Raw genomic sequence first — 27,249 nt, 5'->3', positions numbered from 1 at the left:
CTTGTCTATTGCCCATAAAATCAGTGGATGTGTGTGGCTGAATGACATGAGGGGGAATAAAGCGTGAAAATAAATAATCTTGCAGAAAGTGAGAACTGGAGAAGCAAAGCAGAAAGCAACACTCTCTCTCTCTCTCTCTCTCTCACACACACACACACACACACACCAACACTGCTGGTAGACTGTGAGCAGCCAGAGCCAGAACATGCTGCAGAAAAACGTTGCAGAAGCAGAATTGAGCATTTTAGTCTCAAGGTAGAGATGGGCTAGTCTGGCTATGTAAACATCAATTTCTGTCATCTGGTAAAACTGATACGATTGGCTAAGAGCTATGTAGAGATGCTTTTGATAGACATTCGTAGCGCCCAATAAACGGCTCTGGAGGATCGTAAACCACGCCTCCTCTAAGGAAAAATGAATTGCTTGTGTCCAGACTAGATCTCATTTGTGATATAGTCTGGCGTTAGCCAGGCTAGTGGTGACTGGTAGTCCACCAGATTACTTTAGGGAAAAAAACCCTGAATCGGATTAAGAGAGTGTTTATATACCTGTTAAATACATAAATGTTGCATGTTGTTTCGGTAGATAGCAGGTTCGGTCAAATGTGTCCTAGACCACTTCGATAAGTGGTTTTAAGTGATCCAATCACAATGCGTCTTGGTCCCTGTTTACTTGTGATCCGATTCCTCAAGACGCATTTTAAAACAAAGTGTAAACGGGGTTGTTGATAACCATTAGCAACGCTAGCTTGTTGGTTTAGCAGCAACGTTAGCCTGATTTTCACAGCTTAGTTAAGTCGCTCTGACTCAGCATTAGCTGGAATGGAGTGAAAGTTCATGGAAGAGAAATAAAAACTGATGAAAAGCAAAGAGGGAAAGAGCTAAACTCAGCAGAGCTAAACTCACACTGCCCACGAAACTGATGGTGCTTTTATTCGTTTTAGTAGCCAGCTAGGCTAGCTGACTGGCTAACTTCAGACACAGAGGTGACTATAAAAATGATCAAAAATTCTATAAAATATATATATAATATATATAAATATATAAATTGAACAGTAAATACTTTATGTATAAAGTTAACTGTGAAAAGTGAAGTAAGTAACTTAAGGATAAAAAGCTGTCATGTATATTTCCCTCTGAGCTGGAGTAAACAGGTAAGCTGGATAAGCAGAAATGAAATTAATTAAAAAATCATGACAAAACAGAACATATAAATTAATTAGCTACTCACAGAGCCAGCAATAAATGTATCATGTCCAGCCAGAGGGTGCATTTTAAGAACAGGTCATTGTACTATGGAAACAGAAAGGTTTGTCTCTTTCAATCATCTACGCCCTCTGTAAGTTTTAGTACCTTTTACATTTAATATTTGGAAAGCCTGACAGCCAAACAAAAATGTTTCTAAATCATCCACAAAATAAATACCAACCATTAGCTGTTGAGATGAAATGTTGCTCTGGAACAAAGTGTTGGACAGACTTGTTTGAATCCTTATCCTTATCCTGAGGAGCAGAAAATAATCCATGTAATATTTAAAAAGTCGGTAACACTTTCTATGAAGACTACATCTATAGTGCATTATGAGCGCATTCATAGTGAATTATAATGCTAATGATGAATCATGAAACATCATGATTAGCTATACTGCATTATAGATGCGTCTATATGAACCTCACTTTACTTAAAGCATACATTGATCATTTATTTATACTTATGGCATCCTATGAGTCCTTATAACAATTGATTGTTGAGGTGTGTGTATAGAGGGGTATGAGTAGTTGTAATGTATTATAAGCCTCATCAGTCAGCCTGTAGTTTATAACCAGTCAAGAGCACTCATAAGACACTTGGATTTATAAGTCATTATAAGCTATATTTATAACTGTTGATATAGTGCATCATGAAGCTTTATATGTGTTTATGAATGCAGTCATAATGCATTATGATTGATTATAATGAGTATTATAATTCATTATGAATGCGCTCATAATGCACTATAGATGTAGTCTTCATAGAAAGTGTTACCAAAAAGTCTTATGAGGCAATCAATCTATTATTCTTAAAATAAGCCTTTAATTGGTATTAAAATGTCCTAAATCAAAGTCTTAAAAATGCTAAACATGCAAAATAGAAATCTATTAATCCTTTTTTTCTGACTTTACATTGAAAAATCTCAGAATAATTCCAACGTCACATCCTCACCTACACTGCAAATCATGTTTTATTTTACAGTAAACACAAAATTGTCCCAGAGTCTAAGCAATTAATATTAGTTCATATTTTCTTTCTTTTTCAGCTTTGGTTACCTTGGTCTTAGATTTCATCCCGTGTGGCATTAAAACAGTTGTAAAAGTCTTCAATCTAAACTGCCTTAAGCAGTATAAACACTAATGAACTAGAAATACACTACTGGTCAAAAGTTTTAGAACACCCCAATTTTTCCAGTTTTTTATTGAAATTCAAGCAGTTCAAGTCAAATGAACAGCTTGAAAGGGTACAAAGGTAAGTGGTGAACTGCCAGAGGTAAATAAAAAAAGGTAAGCTTAACCAAAACTGAAAAATAATGTACATTTCAGAATTATACAAGAAGGCCTTTTTCAGGGAACAAGAAGTGGATTAACAACTTAACTCTATGGAGTCTTGGGCTATTTTGTCCATTTTTGAATTCTTTTCATGTCTTTGTAAGTCATTTTGTGGGGGTTTTTTTGGGTCATTTTGTGTCTTTTTTTAGTCATTTTGTGTCTTTTGGTGTCTTTTTTTGTCATTTTGTGTCATTTTGATTCTTTTTTTAGTCCTTTAGTCCAACATAAAATGTGATTTTGAATCTTTTTTTTACTTTCAAAACACTATCATGCTTAATAAAGAATTTTAAATGTTGCAAATGTGCATTAATTTCAGAGTACACTGAGACATTAAACTGCATAATTTTCAATTAAATTCTGGAAAAGTTGGTGTGTTCTAAAACTTTTGACCAGTAGTGTATATATTTAAATTTCTGCATTCAAAATATTGTACTTAAATTAAAAAAAAATAAAAGTAATCAGTTTGCTGATACAATGTATCCGTACAATATCTTCCTTTGAAATGGACCAATACTTTATTCATTTTAAGAAACAGTCTGTCATCAAATGTAAACAAAACGGTTGAACCACCACCAAACAAACACAGTATTGGAGTGTGCAATCAAGTTAACCAACAGTTTTTCAATACACAGATTAATACAATGCAATAACTCAATTCGTCTTAATGATTCATGTTTCTCTGATAAACATTTCTTTACATTATTTTGTAAATAACACAAATTTAACAGAATCCTTTTCTTCTACCTCAATATGATGTTAATTATGTGGTTGCAGAGGCACTATTTAATTAATAACAAAGGAGTTCATTTTGAGGTTAGTTTAGGACTGAGGTCATGGTTAAATTATAAAAAGCAATCAGATTAGTTGAGTTCTGTCTCTAAACCACTAAAGATGAGTGTATTGTTATGTCACTCACATAGATTTGAGCCAATGCTAAACATGTGTGGTACTTTCACAATTAAAGCTGATAATCAAATGATAACCAGTTTCTAATAAATGCCTGGTAAAACCCAACTTGTCTCCTAATAATGATATTTGCATACAACACAAATGCATTCTCAATTACGTTATGTTTAAACACGTTTTCTCCCGGATTACAGTCACAGTTTTAAACAAGTGGTAAATGATGGGACTTTAAACAAAAGTACTTGGTAAGGTTTAGGAAAAGCTAATGGTATATGTTTAACAGAGTACATTTGTCACGTAACGTACTTAAAAAAAATTCCTCTTAGACAGACGTGGTCCAATGACGAAGCAAAGGCTGTTATATGGTCATACTGTCCGAAGATCACAAACACGAACACAAAAACAACAAAGCACAGAATGGTGCCTAAGTGATCCAATTGGACAGTGGATCAATGCTGCAAAAAAAAGGGAAAAACCTCTGAAAACAATACATTAAAGTCTGCAACTTGCTTCGAAAAAGTGGAAGCTCTGGGGATAAGAATGGAAATATATTCTGTCCAAAAGATGAAGGACAGTGTCAACAGTGGGACATTTGTTGACAATGCTTGGTGCGCCTGATAAAGCACAGTGTGGAAGCAAACCAAACCAAATGAAAAATGCAACAATGTTGCAACGTCACCACTGTATCGCTAGTCCACCAGACTTTATATCGTTAGCTTCATAGCATATTTGCCTAAGTCATATTTGAGCGTTTCGGAAAACAAGAAAAAAACGATACATACATCACTCTGGTCTTTTTTTGGAACGAACACAGAGTACTTCTGCTCACTGAACGCTATTCCGAAAATATGAACAGGCTCACTGCAAAAACTCAAAACCTAAACAAGAATACTTATCTTATATATTGTCAAAATGTCTTATTTCTAGTCAAAACAAATCTCTTTACAAGTCTCTCTTTAAAAGTGTTTTGCTAGCGTTTACATCACTTCATCATACCTTGTTGCAGAAATGTGAATAAAAGTAAAAACACACTTCTCCTAATCCCTTTGATTGACTGAAAGTACATTTGTCTAGAAAGTTGAAGAAACATGAACTACCTTAGGCAGATATCACAATTTGGCCAAAAGATGACTTAGGCAATTATGCTATGAGGCTAATGTAAAAGTGACCTCAGGCTCGGGATAAAAGACATTACAGAGAATAAATGAAAACATCATTAAAATATCACTGACAATGCAGTTTTGTTGTGTGGAAATGTGGTTGTTAGGAGACCAGGCTGCTCTGATTTAACTACTATAATAGTTCACATAGTTAATTCAACAAATTAAATTTTTTCAAAAGGCTTCTACTTTGCAATTATTTATTCATTAAGTTAGTAACTCGACCTGTCCTGAAGAAGTTTTACACTAATAGCTTCCCGGGAATGAGCTGTTGGAAGGCTTTTAATGTGAAATATACAGGAAGTGACTCACTAAACAAAGAATAAAACGGTAAAGTGGAGTTACTTGATAAAGGACAGAGCAGCAGAGTGGTGTAGTGTAGTGAATTTCTAAAGATAACAGGTAAACATTCGTTTTGTTTGTTCAATGACAAATATCAAAAACTTGTGCCAAGACTGTCACAAAACAAACTGATTGAATAAAAAGATTAAAATATCTCCCCGTACGTATAAAAGAAAAGCACTTTGGTGAAGAAAATATAAATGTGCTTAATTTGTTCAACATGATCACATTTAGTTGTTTACCAAAAACACCTACACAAAGATACACATGAATAATAAAAAAAGATCAAACATATGTACAAAAAAAAAACAAAGATTGTTCGGTTGGCAGAATTAGCAGCTTCTTAACACGAGTCCCTTTTTAGATTGCAGTTTTAAGCCTTTAAAAAAGATGCATAACACAATGTTTTAAATCATCGTTCCAGCGTTGATAAAAGATAACCTCCACTTTACAGATCACAATCTGTGCTGTGATATTTATGCTCTGCTGTATTTTAAAGGTTAAATATTGTCCACTATTTGAATACATGTTGACATCATGATTTATAATGCAACAAGGGATTAAAACACTGCTCAATAGCACGACTATTGGTCAAAAACAGCAAAGGTAAACTAAAATATTAACACCAAAAACAAAATTTTTTTCATCTATTTGTACTTCTTTGCTCATGTGATTGTTTGATTGTGTTCCAACAACATTTATTAATCAGCTTTTTATAAGTTTATAAATTTCAGGACATTGTAAATTCAAAAACATTAGAAATTATGTTTCGAGTGGTAAACATGTCAATTCCTGTTTGTATTCAAAAAATGTTTAAATTAAGGCAGGGGATTTATAACTTAAGGGGATTGCTAATGTTTGAAACTCAGAACTAATCTCAAATACAGATGTGTGTCAGTTTTGGGTGTAAAATTATGGATTAATGGACTAAATGATGAAATAAAGATGTGTAATTCTATGTTAGTTTTCAAGAATACTTAAAAATCTAAAATTATCAAGGGTTACAATGAAATTTGATTGAATTTGATTTTTCAGTTTAAGGTATCATGTGTTTTGTAAAAATGTGAATTACTCAGTCAATGTAATGTATATAATGTAATGTATATGCATGTAGATAGTACAGGAGAGGCAAAAATAAGCCTTTAGTGGGGCTTCAGCCTATTCCTTTTTCGGTTGCTGTCTGATGGATTCTTGTAAAAAACATGATTTTATTTTGTTGTCTTTGTTTTTGTTGTTGTTTTTTGTTGTTTTTTGTAACCAAAATAAAGCATTCATTCATTCATTTTCGTCAGCAACCACGACTGCTGCTTTGTAACTGTTGTAAAGTCCCGGATATTTTGGAAAAGCAAACACTGTCATGTCTGGGCTTATAACATCATCTGGACATGCACACAGCTCAGTGATTATCACCACCTGTGTCTGGATGACTGCTGCTATTACAGCTGTATGTAATCAAAATAAACTGTTTTACTCTGAGATTTTTTTTGGCAATAATCCGATCAAAAGTATACCGAAATAACTTCAACATGATGCAGGTGTGTAAAAAGTCTGAATTCATGCTTTGTCAGGTCTGTCTGCAAGACGACAAGCAATACACTTTTAAGATTCTTATTTTCCGAATGGATTTCAGGCTTTCACGACACAGTATCACAAATCGTTTGTGCTAGTTGAATTATCTGAAAGTCTTTACGTGGACTAAATACAGTACAGGCCAAAAGTTTGGACACACACCTTCTCATTCAATGCGTTTTTCTTTATTTTCATGACTATTTACGTTGTAGATTCTCACTGAAGGCATCAAAACTATGAATGAACACATATGGAATTATGTACTTGACAAAAAAAGTGTGAAATAACTGAAAACATGTCTTGTATTTTAGATTCCTCAAAGTAGCCACCCTTTGCTTACTAGAATATAAGACATGTTTTCAGTTATTTCACACTTTTTTGTTAAGTACATAATTCCATATGTGTTCATTAATAGTTTTGATGAATCTACAATGTCAATAGTCATGAAAATAAAGGAAAAACATTGAATGAGAAGGTGTGTCCAAACTCTTGGCCTGTACTGTATGTTAATGCGCGGGGCCAAAAATAACTGTGTTTGGTGTGAAGACAACATTAGAGAGAGGGAGGGAGGGATCTGGAAAATGAAGCTAACTTTTGTCAACACTGGATGACTCATTTGACTGAACATTCAGATGTTTGGGTCCATATGTTATATATGGCTTTGTCATCAAACCCTCAGATGCAACCTGGTCTCACAGAAATCCGTGGAATAGCCACGGAATCGCTCAAATTTCCATGAAACTGACACGGATTTCGCTACAATGCAAGTTAATGACAGTCATATCCCGTGGCTATTCCATGGATATTTGTTCCTATTGGTTTGTTCCAAGTCACGTGGCTTTTAAGGTCCCGGCGGTCAGAACAAAAAACATGGCGGACAGTTCTCTCATTTTTAGTGAAAAAATCAATATTTTGACTTAGTTTCTGCATAAAAATGGATTTTGATCACATTTCTAGTGAGAAATATATGTTTTATTTTCTAAATCTTCACTCAGTGAATGTACATAATCACTTTGTATGTTGGAATAGCCACGGGATATGACTGTCATTAACTTGCATTGTAGCAAAATCCGTGTCAGTTTCACGGAAATTTGAGCGATTCCGTGGCTATTCCACGGATTTTGAGTTAAGCGAAATCCGTGGCTATTTCACGGATTTCTGTGAGACCATGTTGCTCAGATGAGATAATATCAGTGTTATCGATAAGTGTCCACAGTCATTGATTGGTCTGATCATTTTTATCTGTGCCTTAAATTACACTAGAACAAGGGCAAATTACTCATCAAACACCTCAGCTGGGTTTTGTGTTGCCGGGTAGAAAAACACACCAGGTTTGTGTGAAAACAAGCAGATATGTAAACCAATCTGTTCCTTTTCTTTTTTTACAAACCCCAACCTTTCAGAGGTGTCACTAATGAGCATTTGACCCATGAAATGAGTATCTGTCTGAAGAATTGTTCTCCATATTTCTGGTCCACATCTTATAGTGAATGATGCATCACATCAGAGGTCACAACAATAAGTTGACTAATAGTAGCAGTGAAAAAGAAACCGAGTAGCGCTGTAAACAAAAACATTACGATCCAACCCTAAACCCATCATCACCTCATCAGGACTGCTTGAAAGGCTCCATTACTAACCAGATGCACAAAAAGAAAATTAAATTGAACATTGTACAACTGTGCGATTTGACTTAGTTCAAACAATCTTCCCATTTTTTTGCGTGTGGAGCGGCTTTCAGGAGTGTGTTAATAACTACATACTTTAAGGTTTTTTTTCCCCTTTAGTTTAGTTTTGCTGCTAAACTGGGTTTAACCCATTGACGCCTAAAACGCCTGTAAAACCTCTGGCCGATTTTAAAATAAGCCCCTAACACCTGAAGTTTTTCTGGAAATTCAACAGAAGTGTCAACGCTTCTACTAAATAATAGATTTTTTAGCCCTGAAGCCCTGAACCGCAAGTGAAGAATTTTTTTTTTGAGATGTTATCTTGTTATTTCGACATAATATCTTGTTATTTCAAGATAATATCTCATTATTTCGAGATAATACACATATGTAAAAAAAAAGAAGAATTAAAAAAAAAAAAAATCTTCCAAAATTTTTTTTTCTTCAGATATTATCTCATTATTTCAGGATAATACACATATGTAAAAAAAAAAAAAAGAATAAAAAAAAAAAAAAATCTTCCAAAATTTTTTTTTCTTCAGATATTATCTCATTATTTCGGGATAATACACATATGTAAAAAAAAGAAAAAGAATTAAAAAAAAAAAAAATCTTCCAAAATTTTTTTTTCTTCAGATATTATCTCATTATTTCGAGATAATATCTCGTAATTATGAGATAATATCTCGTTATTTCGAGATAACACACCTATGTAAAAAAATTTTGGAAGATTTTTTTTTTTTTTTTATTCTTTTTTTTTTTTTTTTTTTACATAGGTGTGTTATCTCGAAATAACGAGATATTATCTCGTAATTACGAGATATTATCTCGAAATAATGAGATAATATCTGAAGAAAAAAAAAAATTTGGAAGATTTTTTTTTTTTTTAATTCTTATTTTTTTTTTTTTACATATGTGTATTATCTCGAAATAATGAGATATTATCTTGAAATAACGAGATATTATCTCAAAATAACAAGATAACATCTAAAAAAAAAGTGTCTTCACTTGCGGTTCAGGGCTTCCGTAACATAGAAATGAAATTCAAAAAGTATTTGAGAGCTTATACAAATACTACAAAACGACGTATCCGCTTTCCAGGCTTCAATGGGTTAACATGACCTAGACCTGAATCTGCTGTGGACACAGTGGAGATGAATCTGGTGCTGAGCCTCTAATCAGAGGGCAAAGAAGCATATTTCCCTAAGTGTGTGCCTTTAAGGCCACCATCCATCCATCCATCCACTGTCTGGCTGTTGTGTCCAGCTCAGTTTCAGTTGCTAACCGTACCGTACGGCTCTGACATCTAGACCACACTGGGAGTTTTTTTAAACCACTGCTGGTGGACACTCCCTTTTCCCTTATAAATATAAAAACACAGTCAATAACGTTAAAAAATACTATGCAACTGAATGTCCTGGTCCTTTAAGGGAGTGACACTCTTCACAGTGATTGGCTGGTCAGGCCGGCAGTGGGAGGGCCTGACTGAGATGTTTGTGGAGGACACTGTTGCACCGTCTGATTCAACAATGTTCAAATGCTCCACAAGGTGGACTTGAGCTGGGAGCGATCGGCAGGTTCACAGTGACGTCAGGTCCTGGACCTCCAGCAGCATGGCGTCCTGCTCCGTCCTCAGCTGGTCCCTGGTCTGCAGCCGACCCACCAGGTCTGAGCTCAGGTCTGATGTGGACACACGAAAAATGCAGTTTTTTTTAACTAAAAGCAGCACTTCAGAGCAAGGTTATTATAGTTAACGAAAACTAACGAAATAATGAAAACTAGAATTGAAAAAACATTTTCGTTAACTGAAATAAAAATAAAAACGAGAGTTTAAAAAAAAAAGATAACTAACTGAAACTGTATTTTGTGGTTACAAAACTAACTAAAACTAACTAAAATTATAGTGAAAATGTCCCTAGTTTTCGTTTTTGTCAACTTTTTTCATTCATAATTCAGTGTTTCTATTAGAACATGCAACACATGGTGAATATGTTTACTGAGACTGGGATGTCTACACTCAAACCAAAATTCAAAACACCCAGAACTGTAAGAGTTAATAACCTTATTGGGGCTGAGATGATAAACCAAAGGAAATAAAGGCAAAATTTATTATGACCTCTTTGAATCTGGCACCCAACACATAGCCCATTACAAAAAAACTAAAACTAATAGAAACTAAACTAAAACCAAGCATTTAAAAAAAACTAAAAACTAAACTAAAACTAGCAAACTCACTCTAAAAACTAACTAAAACTAACTGAATTTGAAAACAAAAATTCACAACGAAATTAAAACTAAAACTAATGAAAAATCCAAAACTATTATAACCTTGATGTGGACACACGAAAATGCAGTTTTTTAACTAAAAGCAGCACTTCTGAGGTGTGATACGCGTCAGACTGAGGGCAAAGTCAGGTCAGAGTGTGTGTGAGTACCTTGGATGGTCTGTCTGAGAGACACACAGAGGGCGTTCAGCTCCTTGATGTTGAAGTTTTGTAAATCGCTGCGCTCCACGTGTCTTCTCTGTGCTACAGGTTCACTACGAGCTGCAGCCTGAGGAGAGGAGAGGAGGAGAGAGGAGAAGAGAGGAGAGGAGAGGAGAGGAGACCTTTGAACTTTAACAAACCCTTTATTGGTCCAATTTTATAATCACAAAAACAAATGCAAGGGAATTAGACAAACGCCCTTATCACTCCACAAAAAAAAACAACCAAAGAAAATAAATAAAATAAAATATATGTATACCCATACAGATACTCTCACACACTCACACACACACACACACACACACACACACACATATATACATATATCACACATACATATATATACTAGATATACAGTACAGGCCAAAAGTTTGGACACGCCTTCTCATTCAATGTTTTTCCTTTATTTTCATGACTATTTACATTGTAGATTCATCAAAACTATTAATGAACACATGTGGAATTATGTACTTAACAAAAAAGTGTGAAATAACTGAAAACATGTCTTATATTCTAGTAAGCAAAGGGTGGTTACTTTGAGGAATCTTAAAATACAAGACATGTTTTCAGTTATTTCACACTTTTTTGCTAAGTACATAATTCCATATGTGTTCATTCATAGTTTTGATGCCTTCAGTGAGAATCTACAATGTAAATAGTCATGAAAATAAAGAAAAACGCATTGAATGAGAAGGTGTGTGTCCAAACTTTTGACCTGTACTGTATATATACATATACATACACATATCACACATAAATACACCACATATACATACATATATATCACACATACCCAATTTTTTTTATTATTATTATTTTTTTTTTAGAAACTGAGGATGAGTGATTCCAGCAAAATACTGCACAAAACACCTCCAAAACCCCAAATAGAAATAAATTATTCTACTTCTGACACCGTTGAAATAGAGTTTGTGTATTATAACACAAACTCTATTTTAATACGTGCAGCCACTAAACCCTTTAGCATTTGCTCAATGTTGGTGGATCCTGTTCCCTTTTTTTTATTCCTCCTTGTGAGCCAAGGAGGGAGAGGAGAGGAGAGGAGAGGAGAGGAGAGGAGAGGAGAGGAGAGGAGAGGAGAGGAGAGGAGAGAAGATGAGGAGACGATGAAAATCAAGAGAGAGAACAAAGGGTGAAGAGAGGAGAGGAGGAGTACAAGAAAAGGAGGGGACAGGAGGGAGAATGGGGAGGAGTACAAAAGGAGAGGAAACGAGAAGGAGAGGCCAAAGGGAGAGGGGATGTGGAGATGATGAAAAGGGGATGAGAGAGGAGCAGAGAGAAGGAGAAGATGATGATCGAGGAGGGGAGAGAGCAAAGGGTGAGGAGAGGAGACGAGGAGGAGGAGTACAAGAAGAGGAGGGGACAGGAGGGAGAAAGGGGAGGAAAAGAGAGAGGGAGGAGAGGATGAAGAGAGTACAAAAGGAGAGGAGGAGAAGACAAAAGAAGAGAAAACGTGACAGAGAGGCCACAGGGAGTGGAGATGTGGAGATGATGAAAAGGAGATGAAAGAGGAGCAGAGAGAGGGAGAAGATGAAAGGAGGAAAGGATTAAAAAAGGAGTGCAGATGAGAGGATGAGAGGAGGTGGGGTCAGAGGAGAAGGAAGACGAGAAGAGGAGAGAAGGAGAAAAAGGACAAAAGAAAAGGATGGGAGAGGAGAGGAGGAGACGAGAGCACAAAAGGAGTGCAGAGGAGAGAGGAGGAAAGAGGAAAGGAAGAAAGTGGGGGAGAAAAGTTTTTCTTGTTTTTATTTTTTCTTCTTTTCTTGCTGGGACAGTTAGATTGTATAAATGATATGTTGATTGTAATTCAATGATTGTAAATATTGCTTTCTTTTATTGTTATTAGTTTTTCTTTTCTTTTAAAATGAATAAAAGAATTATAATAATCTATTGTAAATATTGCTTTCCTTATCTTGTTATCTTTTTTTTCTGATGCTTGCTTTGGCAATATATACATTGTTACGTCATGCCAATAAAGCCAATTGAATTGAATTGAGAAAAGAGGACGATAAAAGGAGAGAAGAGGAGGGTTTGAAAGTTGTATTTGGGAGTCAGAGAGAAATAACCTGCAGGTGAACGAGGAGTTTCTCTCTCACCAGAGTTTTGTGGTCTGTTCTCAGTCGGTCTCTCAGGTTCCTCAGCGTGTTCCTGAAGCCTCTGGACTTTGGTTTGTCGGGCTTGGCAGGAGGCGCAGGACTCTTCTGGACCTGAACGGTTCCTCTCTGCAGCAGCAGGAGCACACAGAGGAGACGTCCATGAAATAAGAGAGCTACAGTCACACACACTTCAAACTGTTGTTACCGTCAGTAACTCGCTAAACAAAGAATAAAACGGACAAAAAAAGGACAGAGCAGCAGAGTGGTGTAGTGTAGTGAATTTCTAAAGATAACAGGTAAACACTCGTGCATCTGCTCTGATTTAACTACTATAATAGTTCACATAGTTAATTCAACATATTACATTTTTTCAAAAGGCTTCTACTTTGCAATTATTTATTCATTAAGTTAGTAACTCGACCTGTCCTGAAGAAGTTTTACACTAATAGCTTCCCTGGAATGAGCTGTTGGAAGGCTTTTAATGTGAAATATACAGGAAGTGCTGTTACCGTCAGTGACTCACTAAACAAAGAAAAAAACGGTAAAGTGGAGTTACTTGATAAAAGGACAGAGCAGCAGAGTGGTGTAGTGTAGTGAATTTCTAAAGATAACAGGTAAACATTTGTTTTGTTTGTTCAATGACAAATATCAAAAACTTGTGCCAAGACTGTCACAAAACCAACTGATTGAATAAAAAGATAAAAATATCTCCCCGTACGTATAAAAAAAAAGCACTTTGGTGAAGAAAATATAAATGTGCTTAATTTGTTCAACATTATCACATTTACCGGTAGTTGTTTACTAAAAACACCTACACTACTGGTCAAAAGTTTTAGAACACACCAACTTTTCCAGAATTTAATTGAAAATGATGCAGTTTAATGTCTCAGTGTACTCTGAAATGAATGCACATTTGCAACATTTAAAATTCTTTATTGAGCATGATAGTGTTTTGAAAATAAAAAAAAGATTCAAAATCACATTTTATGTTGGACTAAAGGACTAAAAGAAGACACAAAATGACTAAGAAAAGACACCAAAAGTCACAAAATGACTAAAAAAAAGACACTAAAAGTCACAAAATGACCAAAAAGGACACAAAATGATTTACAAAGACATGAAAAGAATTCAAAATAGCCCAAGACTCCATAGAGTTAAGTTGTTAACCCATTTCTTGTTCCCTGAAAAAGGCCTACTTGTATAATTCTGAAATGTACATTACTTTTCAGTTTTGGTTAAGCTTACCTTTTTTTATTTACCTCTGGCAGTTCACCACTTACCTTTGTACCCTTTCAAGCTGTTCATTTGACTTGAACTGCTTGAATTTCAATAAAAAAATGGAAAAATTGGGGTGTTCTAAAACTTTTGACCGGTAGTGTACACAAAGATACACGTGAATAATAAAAAAAGATCAAACAACATATGCACAAAAAAAACAAAGATTGTTCGGTTGGCAGAAACAGTCACACACACTTCAAACTGTTGTTGTCTATGAGGAGGGTGTGGTGTGTGGGGGAGTTACCCGTGTATTGCTGCTCTCCTTCTCCCTCATTTCTCCCTCCTTCTCGTCCTCCTCCTCCTCCTCACTCTCACTGTTGTTGATGAAGCAGAGCTGCAGGTTCATCTGTGTCTGCAGGCTGGAGGACACACCAGTCAGTTCATAAGGTCCATTTATGCTCATTTCATTACAGCTCTGACTGAGTGAAAGAGAGAAACTACGAGAAGAGGAGGGGAAGAGGAGGATGGATGTAGAGGAGGAGAAGAGATGAGAGAGGAGGAGAGAAGGAGAAGATGAAAGGAGAGGAGTAGGAGAGGGCAAAAAGAGAGGAAAGAAGGTTGGGATTAAGAGGCAAGTAGGAGAGAAGGGAGGGAAAGGAGAGGAGGAGAAAATGTATAAGAAGATGAAATGAGGAGGAGAGAGAACAAAGGAAGAGGAGGAAAAGGGGTATAAAAGAACGGGGAGAGGAGGTTGGAAGGAGAGGAAAAAAGAGGCGAGAGAGGGAGGAGAGAAGGAGAGAGAGAGGAGGAAGAGAGGACAAAAGGAGAGGAAATGAGAGAAGAGGGAAGGAGAGACAAGAAGATGATGAAAAGGAGAGAAGGAGAGAGGAGAAAGAGAAGAATAGAGGAGGAGAACATGAAATAAGAGGAGAGGACAAAAGGAGAGGAGGAGAAGAGAAGTGGAGTGGAAAAGAGGAAAGGAGGAGAGAATTAAGAGGCGAGTAGGAGAGAAGGGAGGAAAGAGGAGAGGAGGAGAAAATGTAAAAGAAGATGAAATGAGGAGGAGAGAGAACGGGGAGAGGAGGTTGGAAGGAGAAAGAGAGAGAGGAGGAAGAGAGGACAAAAGGAGAGGAAATGAGAGAAGAGGGAAGGAGAGACAAGAAGATGATGAAAAGGAGAGAAGGAGAGAGGAGAAAGAGAAGACAAGAGGAGGAGAGCATGAAAGAGGAGGAGAGGTAAATGATAGGACAAAAGGAGAGCAGGAGAAGAGAGAAGAGGAAAGAAGGAGAGAATTAAGAGGTGAGGAGGAAGGGAAAGAAAAATGGGGGGCCAGAGGAGAGGAGGAGAAAATGGAAGAGGAGAGAGATGAGGATGAAAAGAGGAGGCGAGGAGAATAAGTAGACAAGTAGATGAGGGGAGAAGGAGGAGAAGAGAGGTATACAAGAAGGGAAGAGGATGAAAGTAAAGGAGGAGAAGAGATAAGAGAGGAGGAGAGAAGAGAAGATGAAAGGAGAGAAGGAGGAGAGGGCGAAAGGAGTGGAGAGAGGAGGAAAGGAGAGGAAAGAAGGTTGGGATTAAGGGGTGAGGAGGCGAGGAGGAGAGAAGGAAGGGAAAGGAGAAGGGGGAGGAAAGAGGAGAGGAGGAGAAAATGTAAAAGAACATGAAATGAGGAGGAGAGAGAACGGGGAGAGGAGGTTGGAAGGAGAGGAAAAAAGAGGCAAGAGAGGGAGGAGAGAAGGAGAGAGAGGAGGAAGAGAGGACAAAAGGAGAGGAAATGAGAGAAGAGGGAAGGAGAGACAAGAAGATGATGATGAAAAGGAGATAAGGAGAGAGGAGAAAGAGAAGAAAAGAGGAGGAGAACATGAAGAGAGGACAAAAGGAGAGGAGGAGAAGAGAGAAGAGGAAAGGAAGGAGAGAATTAAGAGGCGAGTAGGAGAGAAGGAAGGGAAAGGAGAATGGGGAGGAAAGAGGAGAGGAGGAGAAAATGTAAAAGAAGATGAAATGAGGAGGAGAGAGAACAAAGGAAGAGGAGGAAAAGGTGTATACAAGAACGGGGAGAGGAGGTTGGAAGGAGAGGAAAAAAGAGGCGAGAGAGGGAGGAGAGAAAGAGAGAGAGGAGGAAGAGAAGACAAGAGGAGGAGAGCATGAAAGAGGAGGAGAGGTAAATGAGAGGACAAAAGGAGAGCAGGAGAAGAGAGAAGAGGAAAGAAGGAGAGAATTAAGAGGCGAGGAGGAAGGGAAAGAAAAACGGGGGGCCAGAGGAGAGGAGGAGAAAATGGAAGAGGAGAGAGATGAGGATGAAAAGAGGAGGCGAGGAGAATAAGAGGATAAGTAGATGAGGGGAGAAGGAGAACAAAGAGGCAGGAGAGGAGAGGTATACAAGAAGGGAAGAGGATGAAAGTAAAGGAGGAGAAGAGATAAGAGAGGAGGAGAGAAGAGAAGATGAAAGGAGAGAAGGAGGAGAGGGCGAAAGGAGTGGAGAGAGGAGGAAAGGAGAGGAAAGAAGGTTGGGATTAAGGGGCAAGGAGGAGAGAAGGAAGGGAAAGGAGAATGGGAGGAAAGAGGAGAGGAGGAGAAAATGTAAAAGAAGATGAAATGAGGAGGAGAGAGAACGGGGAGAGGAGGTTGGAAGGAGAGGAAAAAAGAGGCGAGAGAGGGAGGAGAGAAAGAGAGAGAGGAGGAAGACAGGACAAAAGGAGAGGAAATGAGAGAAGAGGGAAGGAGAGACAAAAAGATGATGAAAAGGAGAGAAGGAGAGAGGAGAAAGAGAAGAAAAGAGGAGGAGAACATGAAAGAAGAGGAGAGGTAAATGAGAGGGCAAAAGGAGAGGAGGAGAAGAGAGAAGAGGAAAGGAAGGGGAGAATTAGGAGGTGAGGAGGAGAGAAGGAAGGGAAAGGTGAAGGAGGAGGAAAAGGTGAGGAGGAGAAAATGGAAAGTAGATGAAATGAAGAGGAGAGGAGGAAAGGAGGCATACAAGAGGGATGAGGTTGAAAGGAGAGGAAAAAAGAGGTGAGAGAGGGAGGAGAGGAGGAAGAGAGGACAAAAAAGAGGAGATGAAAGAAGAGGAGAGGAGAAGAGAGGTGGAGAGGATGAAAGGAAATGAGAGATGAGGAGAGGAGAGAAAATGAAAGGAGATGAGGTGAGAAGGAGAGAGAGGAGGGAAAGAAGACAAGAGGAGGAGAACATGAAATAAGAGGAGAGGACAAAAGGAGAGGAGGAGAAGAGAAGTGGAGTGGAAAAGAGGAAAGGAGGAGAGAATTAAGAGGAGAGGAGGAAAGGAAAGGAGAGGGGGAAGACAGAGGAGAGGAGGAGAAGATTGAAAAGAAGAGGAGATGAGAATGAAAAGAGAGGAGGTGAGGAGAGGACATAAGTAGATGAGGGGAGAAGGAAAAAGAGTGAGGAGAGGAGAGGGATACAAGAAGGGAAGAGGAGGATGAAAGAAAAAGAGGTGAGAGAGGGAGAAGAGGAGGAAGAGAGGACAAAAGGAAAGGAGATGAAAGAAGAGGAGAGGAGAGACACGGAGAAGATGAAGGGAGAGGAGGAGAGAAGGAGCAACAGGACTAAAGAAGAGGATGAGGATGAAAAGGAAAGGAGAGGAGGTGTGTGTGTGTGTGTGTGTGTGGTGGAAAAATGACATTCACACATGAGCTCACGGAGGAAAAGTGTGAAATAAAGAAAAGCTTCAAAGCACAGTGACATCTAGTGGTTAGGACACGTTACAGCAGCCTACATCTTTATTTCAAATGTTTGTGCAACAGAAGTCTCAATATAACATGTAATATGTTAAATTTTACACTCAATAATTAAAAACTACAAATTAAACTTATTGCCTTCAAAAAATATGAATGTACTGAGTGTAGGTTGAGATTTATGTACCATTTGATAACACTTCTAAAATGCATTCTAAACATGTTTATACTCCATAATCTGCTTATAGCACTGTGTAGTTATAGTTATAAGTACTCATAAATAGTTATAATGCCTTATAGAAATAATCAGAGACATTATAAAGCATTTCATAAGACTTTTATAAGGCTTATGGGTAAATTCAGACTACATTACACTAACAATCCTCTTCAGTCAGATTTGGGCGTGTGAAGCAGAGATGATACACACTTATGACATCACACACATGACACTATGCTCATGAGTAATAGGTCATTGTGGGCCACATCCTAATTCATACCCTGCTTTCTTTAATATTTTACTTTAAATGGGACCATAATGTACGAAATGAACATCATGCTGTATTGAAGACTTGAAACTCACGATTGAGACCATAAACTCATTAGGAAAATGTTTACTCGGGTAATAAATCAAGTAAGAAGTAGGCTCATTTTCTCATAGACTTCAATACAATCAGACTTCTTTTCACAGCCAGTAGAGTCGCCCCCTGCTGGCCATTAGAAATAATGCATGTTTAAGGTACTCACATTAGCTTCCCTTTTCAGGCAGATGTTGCTTTGTTTCTACTGAAGAGCTATATATAAGAAAAGGGCTCAAAAATAAAAAGTTACCTTTTTTAAAAAGTCTCAGTAACTCCCTTAAACAATTGGTTAATGTTGTTTTGTGATTTCTGTCTGCCCAAAAAATTATAAAGCATCCATAAGACTTTTATAAGGCTTATGGGTAAATTCAGACTACATTACACGAACAATCCTCTTCAGTCAGATTTGGGCGTGTGAAGCAGAGATGATACACACTTATGATATCACACACATGACACTATGCTCATGAGTAATAGGTCATTGTGTGTGTGTGTGTGTGTGTGTGTGTGTGTGTGTGTACCGGGAGGTGAGTGCCAGCACGTGGCTGTTGCAGGCGTCGTCTCCGTCCTCCCAGCTTTCCGTTCTCCTCCCTCTCTCCTCCGTCCAGCTGACTGGAGCCCTGCCTCGCTCCAGAGACACTCCTCTCTGAAAACCAGGAGCAGCAGCAGCACAATGGCATAAAGAAATACATACACAGGGCTTTTTTTGTTGTTGATATGGTTGCTATTTGCATTACATTACATTACATTACATGTCATTTAGCAGACGCTTTTGTCCAAAGCGACTTACAATAAGTGCATTCAACCTGAAGGTACTAGACATAGACCATAGGAATCAAGTAAGTACATAACTTTAAGAGCTAACTGTCATTGCTAAAGGAGTGCTATATGTTAAATTTGCTAAGTGATTTAAATGATATTCCCCATAAACATGCCTATTCCATCTGAATGGATCTGCACTTACGGACCTGCACTTATATAGCGATTTTCTAGTCGCTTTGCGACCACTCAAAGCGCTTTACACTACAGACTGCGCTCATTCACCCTTTCACACACACATTCATACTGGTGGCATTGGGAATTCATTCACACACCAATGAACGCAGCATCGGGAGCAATTTGGGGTACTTTGACATGGGGCCAACCAACCCTACCAACTCTAAATTATATATATCTTAATAATAAAATATATTCAGTTCTTTTTCTCGGCCTGTCACTGTAATTACAATATCGACTTATCAAGCTTGGCAAAAATGATCGAGGTCATGTCCCTGTAACGTTATATATTGCCTCTTTTTTGATGCACATTTGTTTGCATAAATATGTCATACTTATGCAATTTTCTGAACAGAGCCTGAAAGTTAATTTCATTCATTGTTTTTGGCGCCGGTTTGCGTGGAGTTTGCATGTTCTCTCCGGGTCCTCCGGCTTCCTCCCACAGTCCAAAAGTCCGTAGGAGTGAACGAGAGCGTGAATGGTATTCTGTCTCTATAAGCGTGTTTCAACTGAGTTCTTTCTGAGTACTTTTTGGAAAGCGGCTGAGTGTTTTGGCTCCGCCCACTAGTTAGTTCCCCTCGGCCTCTGTTCCCATACAGGTTCTTTTGTAGCAGCTAACCAACGGAGGTCCAATGTGACAACAGACTGACGCAGCAAGCAGGTGTTATTAGAGACATTTGGAGACTCGTTCCTACTCTTCTTGACGAGTAGCGTCGTCCCAAAGCACTCACAAGCGGCCCAGTCCTCCCGATGCATGCGCGAAATCGCCGCCCAGTAGTGGCTCACCCGAGGCAGGTACTTTCTTGGGCGATTCTCTCTCCCAAGCCACACCCATAGTGGCTCACGAGAGGGAAAAGTACCTAATGGAAACACACCCTATGTGTCAGCCCTGTGATAGTCTGGAGACCACTCCCCCATCAACCCTAGTTCGGATAAGCGGTTAAAGCCAATGGATGAAATGACGAAAAGTTTGCTGCTTTTTTAAAAAGGTTTTCTTAAAATGACAATAATATAAAAAATTTTGCAGTTATTTCTGGGTCAATAAATATCTATCGTCTAACAAAAAGTAGCCCCGGAGCTGTATTCAAGACAAACCTAAAGGGATATTTTGGAATCGCAGAAAAGAGTTTCGGCAAGCTGGCAGGGTCACAGAACCACAAGGTTTCACGCCATCAAACTATGTGTACACTGAAATGTCCCCCATTCTACCACAAAACAAGTAATACTACTACACACTCCAGCTGGTACAGTGTACAGGCTGACTTCGGTGCTGTGTCAAATAATCCAAACTATTCCTTTAAGGCTAAAGGTAGCTCCTAATTTTTGGACTCTCAGTATTAGTATTTCATGAAGCTTTTTAGTGGTTAAAACCAGCTTGAGGTCCCATTAAGAGGACTGAGAGCAAATCACAAACAACCCGACAGTGGCTGCTGCCAATCTGTCTCATAACTGTGTAAGTATTTTAGAAACATTTAATGATACTGAGCTTGCAAGCGTATCATGATCATAGTAGAGCGTGTCACTTCACTCACCAGCAGAAACAACCCAAAACACCAGAGATATCTCCTTTTCTAATGACCTTCCTTTCATGCACAAGTTGGGCAGCAAGTAAAAGCTGGTTGCCATGGTTATCAGCTGATTGTTAATAAGCTGCCGGACACGAAAGAGGCCGAAAATTATCTTTACAAACACTTGAGTTATCAGTGGCTTATGTTACCTTTTGCTTCATGTAAATCAGTGACACTTAGCCTACGTTCATAGTAATCCTGTAAAGGCGTGATATTCACGCCTTTTCATACTGCAGTCTAGCATCGCAGAATGAGGTGGGAGGAGACACACTGCTAATAGGCTACAGTTAGCTCTATAGCAGTACAGTATGTATGTGCTGCAGCAGTATGTGTTCACTTAGCGACCTCCGTTTGTTTACAACAAGCACCGGACACTGTGCACAGTTGGCGGAGCCGGTTTGTTTACAATAAGAGGCAGGACACTGTGCACAGTTAGCGACGGCGGCTGCAGTTGTTTTGGGAGGTGTGTTTTAGGCGTCATGTGCGATGTCAAAAATTGTCAATTTTCCACCTCTGTGCCTACCTCTGGAGGCAGAAAATTGGTGGGATCACTTGTTCCCGGCATTCTACTTCAGGTGCGTTCATAGTGCAGGCGAGACGTTACAGAGCCATAAATGTCCCGGCATGAAACGACACTATGAAAGGGGCTACTGATAAAAGTACCAGGATCTGGGGCATCCCGGTGGCTCCCACTGGTAGAGCGTTTACCATGAAGGCTGTGTGCTTGCTGCAGCGGACCCGGGTTCGAATCTGGCCTGAGGTCCCTTTGCTGCATGTCTTCCCCTCTGTCTCCCCCTTTCTATCTGTCTCTATCTAATAAACCAGTAAAAATGCCCAAAAAATAATCTTAAAAAAACAAAACAAAAAAAAAGTACCAGGATCCGCCCAGGTGCTAACGCTAGCCCCTTGCAGACGGCTGTTTCAAGCCCCGATATTTATTCCTCTGTGCCGTTTCATACGTTCTTTGTTGGTAATAACATATACGTTTATTGTACAAATACTGCAGCTGCTCTGTTACATGCCACTACCGTCTCCTTTCACTTTGTTCTGCAATGTGAATTCTGACAGGGGACGCCAATATTCAGTGTTGCAGAATCGGTATGAATGTCCCAGAACACCTTCCAGTGAGCATGTTAGGTACACAGTTTATGTTACCATAGAAACTGACCTAGAGTTTAAGGGCGCTTTCACACCTATCTCGTTTGATCCGGACTTTAGGACTTTTCAGTTTGATCCGAACCTAAGTTCCAGGTGTGAAAGGTGCCACGGACCACGGTCCGCACCAAAGGACCAAAGTTTGGTCCGACCAAAAGAGGTGGTCTCGGTCCGGACCAAACGAACCAAGGTCCGAACCTTTTGCAGTGTGAAAACAACTTTTTTTAATAGTTCGGACCTTCGTATCAATGACAGGAAGTTTTTTTCTTCGTCTGCTCTCGAATTACGGTACAGGAAAAGACTTTGCCATAACTGGCAGGATTGCGAGCTGTTTTCTCCTCCTCTCCTGTCGACGGCGATACAGTTTTTCATGATGAGGAGGCTCATCTTGCGGATACCAAGCACTCTCACGTATTGCTCATTAAGCTGGTGCTGCTGGTAGCCAAAGACCAGCAAAAGTATTACCACAGGTAAAAGGCGGCTCGCTGGATTCATTTAGTGTAAACACGTTAAGGAAGTAACACTGACATCAGATGCCGGCCGGCCTAACAACGCAGCGTAACCAAAACAAAATGAGCCGCGGAAGTACACAGGGAGATAACGTGTCCAGTAGAATTGTCTTGTAAAGTCCGTTATTCCTTTTGCAGTGTGGAACCAAAACCAACAGGACCAAATGTATACAATGTAAGGGTGCTTTCACACCAACAGCAGTTGGTGCGCACTAAACAGTCCATTCGAACCAAAAGCTCTTAGTTCGGTTTGTTTTCGTCAGTGTGAAAGCATCAATCGCACTCGGGTGCGCACTAAATCATGCGGACCGAGACCTCCAAAAAGAGGTGGTCTTGGTCCGCTTGATTCCGCACCAAATGCCAACCTCTGGTGCGGTCCTTCTGGTGAGAACACGAACCTGGACCAACTCAGGTCTAAACTAACTATTCGAAATGCATCAATGCTTAATTTGCACGCTGCCTGTATATTCCCCTACATTCATTCAGCAGCAGAGCAAATGGTGTTGTGACACTGGTATGAAATTAATTTAATCTTTAATATACATGTTTCATTCGGTACAACCCCATACATTTCAAAATCCTTCTCAGAGTAGCATACTGATAACAATATCATCCACTGTGTTAAATAACTGTAGAATCTCACCATGTCTCAAATCAAGCTTAAAGTAGAATTTAATTAAATCTACCAAACGAGCCATAGCCTATTCTTGCTTGTCGTTTCGTTATTAGGGCTATATCGAAAAGGTGCTTGTCTCATCATCAGCAGGACAGCATTGGTGAAAATAGTGCGTCTCCTCTGCCTGAAATGACGCGCTATGCGCCTTCGGCGGATCCAGTAAATCCGAAGATTGTTCTGTAGCTGCAGCCGTGACTCATTCCAGAACTGGATATTTTGCCAGAAATGGGTAATGTTGACGATATAAAAAGCAAGGACCAGCGCAAGAAACATTGTGCGAACGTGTCACTCCATTGTGAAAGTTGAAATTGGTGCTTATTTCCACTGGAAGATGACGAAACGTCATTCAGATCAATGTGGTTCGTTTGCATGTGTAAACGCGGACCACACGCAGTCTGTATGCTACAATGTAACAATTTTACTGCCTGGTGCGGACCAAATAATCGAACTAGCGGTGTGAAAGCACCCTAACAGAACACGGACCTTGGTACAGACTTTCAGGTGTGAAAACGCCCTACTTCTAGAGTTTTCCTCAGACTGCTTTGTGAACATATAAGACAGAACTTTGTTCCTCTGTCAGACTACAACCACTGACCTTTGCCCTCTTCTCCTTGTTCTCCTCTTCCTGCTTCTCCAGCTCAGCGATGCGCAGGCTCAGCGCCTCCCAGTGCATGATGGGAAGGCCCAGATTGTCCTCGCCGTAGCCTTCCTGCCAGACCAGCGCCGCACCTTCTGAATCTTCCTCCTCCTCCTCGTCATCGTCCTCGTCACTCCTCTGGTCGTCTTCTGCCTCGTTGCTCTCCTTCTCCTCTCGCTGCTGCCTCTGTCTCTCCTTCTCTCCCTCCATCTCTACAGGAGGGAAGCAGCAGAAACAGGTTCACGTCTATTTACAGCTGTCTGGGACAGAGCGCTGCATCGTTGTTTTTTAACCCATTTCCTCAAGATTTGACTATTTCCAATACAAAATCACGTTGGGTAGAGATTCTTGCAAATATAATCACACTATGAGCATTTTATATACACTACTTAGAACACACCAACTTTTCCAGAATTTAATTGAAAATTATGCAGTTTAATGTCTCAGTGTACTCTGAAAATAATGCACATTTGCAACATTTAAAATTCTTTATCGAGCATGATAGTGTTTAGAAAGTAAAAAAAAGATTCAAAATCACATTTTATGTTGGACTAAAGGACTAAAAAAAGACACAAAATGACCAAAAAAGACACCAAAAGACACAAAATGACTAAAAAAAGACACAAAATTACCAAAAAAAAGACACAAAATGACTTACAAAGACATGAAAAGAATTGAAAAATGGACAAAATAGCCCAAGACTCCATAGAGTTAAGTTGTTAACCCATTTCTTGTTCCCTGAAAAAGGTCTTCTTGTATAATTCTGAAATGTACATTATTTTTCAGTTTTGGTTAAGCTTACCTTTTTTTATTTACCTCTGGCAGTTCACCACTTACCTTTGTACCCTTTCAAGCTGTTCATTTGACTTGAACTGCTTGAATTTCAATAAAAAAATGGAAAAATTGGGGTGTTCTAAAACTTTTGACCAGTAGTATATATCATTGAATGAAGATGAGAATAAAGATGCAAACATTATTATTCACCCTATAATTGGGAATCATATTGCAATATCAGTCAAAGTTATCACATTTCAATATTTTCATAATGTATCTGCTTATATTATGAAACAGGGAAAATGGAAACATTGATGATGAAACATAAAATAATAGAAAGTTGCACCAACATTAACAAATATAACAGATAACAACACTTTCTAATTTTGGATGCATGTGTTATTACAGGTAGTTGTTGTGGATTAGTAAAAGAGTGGGCACCAACACTTTTTTATTTAAATGGTTGTAAGGGCCCTAAAATAATTTGGAAAAACTGACTGCTCAATAGTGAAGTAAATGTTGTTGGGTGGCAGTAGCTCCGTCTAAATCACCTTCTTGGTTTTTGAAAGATTACATTCCTAAAAAGAAGTAATCTGTGACTGGGATGTAACAGCATCATCTTCATGAAGCCAAATAAAAGTGAGTGGTCATCAGACTTCGATACCCTTCGGGTAATGTCCGGTCAGATTTATATTTCATACACAATCCTTGTAAAAGTTCCTGATTTAAATGAAGTTTCAGACAGTATTTACACTACCGGTCAAAAGTTTTAGAACACCCCAATTTTCCAGTTTTTTATTGAAATTCAAGCAGTTCAAGTCAAATGAACAGCTTGAAAGGGTACAAAGGTAAGTGGTGAACTGCCACAGGTAAATAAAAAAAGGTAAGCTTAACCAAAACTGAAAGATAATGTACATTTCAGAATTATACAAGTAGGCCTTTTTCAGGGAACAAGAAATGGGTTAACAACTTAACTCTATGGAGTCTTGGGCTATTTTGTCCATTTTTGAATTCTTTTCATGTCTTTGTAAGTAATTTTGTGTCTTTTTTTTGGTCATTTTGTGTCTTTAGGTTTCTTTTTTGTCATTTTGTGTCTTTTTTTTAGTCATTTTGTGTCTTTTGGTGTCTTTTTTGTCATTTTGTGTCTTTTTTTTAGTCATTTTGTGTCTTTTTTTTAGTCATTTTGTGTCTTTAGGTGTCTTTTTTTGTCATTTTGTGTCTTTTTTTTGGTCATTTTGTGTCTTTTTTTAGTCCTTTAGTCCAACATAAAATGTGATTTTGAATCTTTTTTTTTTACTTTCAAAACACTATCATGCTCAATAAAGAATTTTAAATGTTGCAAATGTGCATTAATTTCAGAGTACACTGAGACATTAAACTGCATCATTTTCAATTAAATTCTGGAAAAGTTGGTGTGTTCTAAAACTTTTATTCTTTTCATGTCTTTGTAAGTCATTTTGTGTCTTTTTTTTAGTCATTTTGTGTCTTTAGGTGTCTTTTTTTTTAGTCATTTTGAGTCCTTTAGTCCAACATAAAATGTGATTTTGAATCTTTTTTTTACTTTCAAAACACTATCATGCTCAAAAAATCGGATGGATCAATCCCTTGAATTCAAACCACATTATGCCCTAACCATAACTGTTAACCCTATAAAGCCTGAACCATGAAATAATTGCCAGAAAATTCAATTTTTATAAAAACTGAGTGCTTATTAACCTGCTGACGAATTTTAAAAAACAAATAAATTGCATATATGAATTCTTATTTGTATCATATTTGATACATCAGGTTTTTTTGTGCAATTTGTTGCTCAGTTTTTTTTCTTGAACTAACAAAAACATATACACCCTACCATTTTTAACCTATTAAGACTTTGACTTTACCTTTTTCCTCAAACATTCAAAATACATATTTTTTCCATATAACACAACATCATACATCTGCAGATATGAAGTTTTTTAATGCAGCAATAACTTTTGCTACATCTGGTATTTTTGTGCAATTTGTTGCTCAGTTTGTTTATCTTCAACCCATGTATACATCAGGTTTTTGATGATGTAGAGGTCTCAAAAACTACTGTATCTAATATGATACACTTGGCTTTATAGGGTTAAGTAAATTTATCAACTGTTAATAAGAAAAAAAGATAAACTTCCAGGTAGCGGTGGAAGAAGGAGCGGCCTTAAAGTCAAACTAAGACGAGCCAGCGCGTGTCTGAAAGTTGTACACGTGTGTATTTATCACACCAAATAACTGCCATTAGTTGTTTAAAAAGTAACTTACCACTTTCTCCAAACTATAAAGCACCACTCTACTGCTCAGGGGAGTAGTTGAGAGTTTTGCCACATAGACTACCAGCTCCGCTCCTTCCTCAGCTCCTCCTAGTGATCTCCTCCTTCCTCCTCCTTTTACTCCTGTGTCTTCTTCTTACTCAACCAGCAACAGAAAATATGTCCACAAGAGCCGTTAACGCCTCATTCAGCCAACGTCTGCACACTAACTCACATTGTGTCTTTACAGGTTTTAACTGTAGCTGTTATCCTGCCAGAGATCCGCTCATTCTCGGTCCAACATACAAACAAAAGACACGAACTTGAGGAATTTCACGCTTGGGGAAAAAGTTG

The 27,249-nt window shown here is 38.3% G+C and overlaps 2 protein-coding genes across 3 annotated transcripts; both read right to left on the bottom strand.

Annotated features, from left to right (window-relative positions):
- Positions 1-9,221: 9,221 nt before the first annotated feature.
- On the bottom strand, positions 9,222-13,137 carry LOC131989258 (schwannomin-interacting protein 1-like). Its single transcript, XM_059354447.1, has 4 exons — positions 13,120-13,137; positions 12,826-12,951; positions 10,661-10,778; positions 9,222-9,905 (listed from the first exon to the last, which is right to left on the bottom strand). The coding sequence occupies exons 1-4, from the start codon at positions 13,135-13,137 to the stop codon at positions 9,805-9,807; spliced, it is 363 nt and encodes a 120-aa protein (XP_059210430.1). The 3' UTR covers positions 9,222-9,804.
- Positions 13,138-13,889: 752 nt separating this feature from the next.
- On the bottom strand, positions 13,890-27,249 carry LOC131989386 (schwannomin-interacting protein 1-like). Of its 2 annotated transcripts, none has more exons than XM_059354592.1 (4): positions 27,131-27,249; positions 23,810-24,063; positions 18,832-18,956; positions 13,890-14,540 (listed from the first exon to the last, which is right to left on the bottom strand). In XM_059354592.1, exons 2-4 carry the CDS (start codon positions 24,059-24,061, stop codon positions 14,315-14,317), a joined length of 603 nt encoding a protein of 200 aa, XP_059210575.1. In that variant the 5' UTR covers positions 24,062-24,063; positions 27,131-27,249; the 3' UTR covers positions 13,890-14,314. The 2 variants fall into 2 exon arrangements, with proteins under 2 accessions (XP_059210575.1, XP_059210577.1); XM_059354594.1 differs by having other exon boundaries at positions 13,890-14,462.

This window comes from Centropristis striata, chromosome 17, assembly GCF_030273125.1.
Source record: "Centropristis striata isolate RG_2023a ecotype Rhode Island chromosome 17, C.striata_1.0, whole genome shotgun sequence".
NCBI classification, from domain to species: domain Eukaryota; kingdom Metazoa; phylum Chordata; class Actinopteri; order Perciformes; family Serranidae; genus Centropristis; species Centropristis striata.
The sequence above is the reverse complement of the archived record's forward strand: the minus strand, read 5'-3'. Positions and strand labels throughout refer to the sequence as shown.

Bases quoted from the DNA above. Each gene is read 5' to 3' on its own strand.
- LOC131989258 (XM_059354447.1), bottom strand. The intron at 10,779-12,825 runs GTGAGAGAGAAA...TCCTCTCCTCAG, and splicing joins GAACAGACCACAAAACTCTG to GCTGCAGCTCGTAGTGAACC. The intron at 9,906-10,660 runs GTACTCACACAC...TGTCCACATCAG, and splicing joins TCTCAGACAGACCATCCAAG to ACCTGAGCTCAGACCTGGTG.
- LOC131989386 (XM_059354592.1), bottom strand. From the start codon at position 24,061: ATGGAGGGAGAGAAGGAGAGACAGAGGCAGCAGCGAGAGGAGAAGGAG. The intron at 18,957-23,809 runs GTCAGTGGTTGT...CCTGGTTTTCAG, and splicing joins ACAAGGAGAAGAGGGCAAAG to AGAGGAGTGTCTCTGGAGCG. The intron at 14,541-18,831 runs GTACACACACAC...CTCTTCTCGTAG, and splicing joins GTGCTGGCACTCACCTCCCG to TTTCTCTCTTTCACTCAGTC.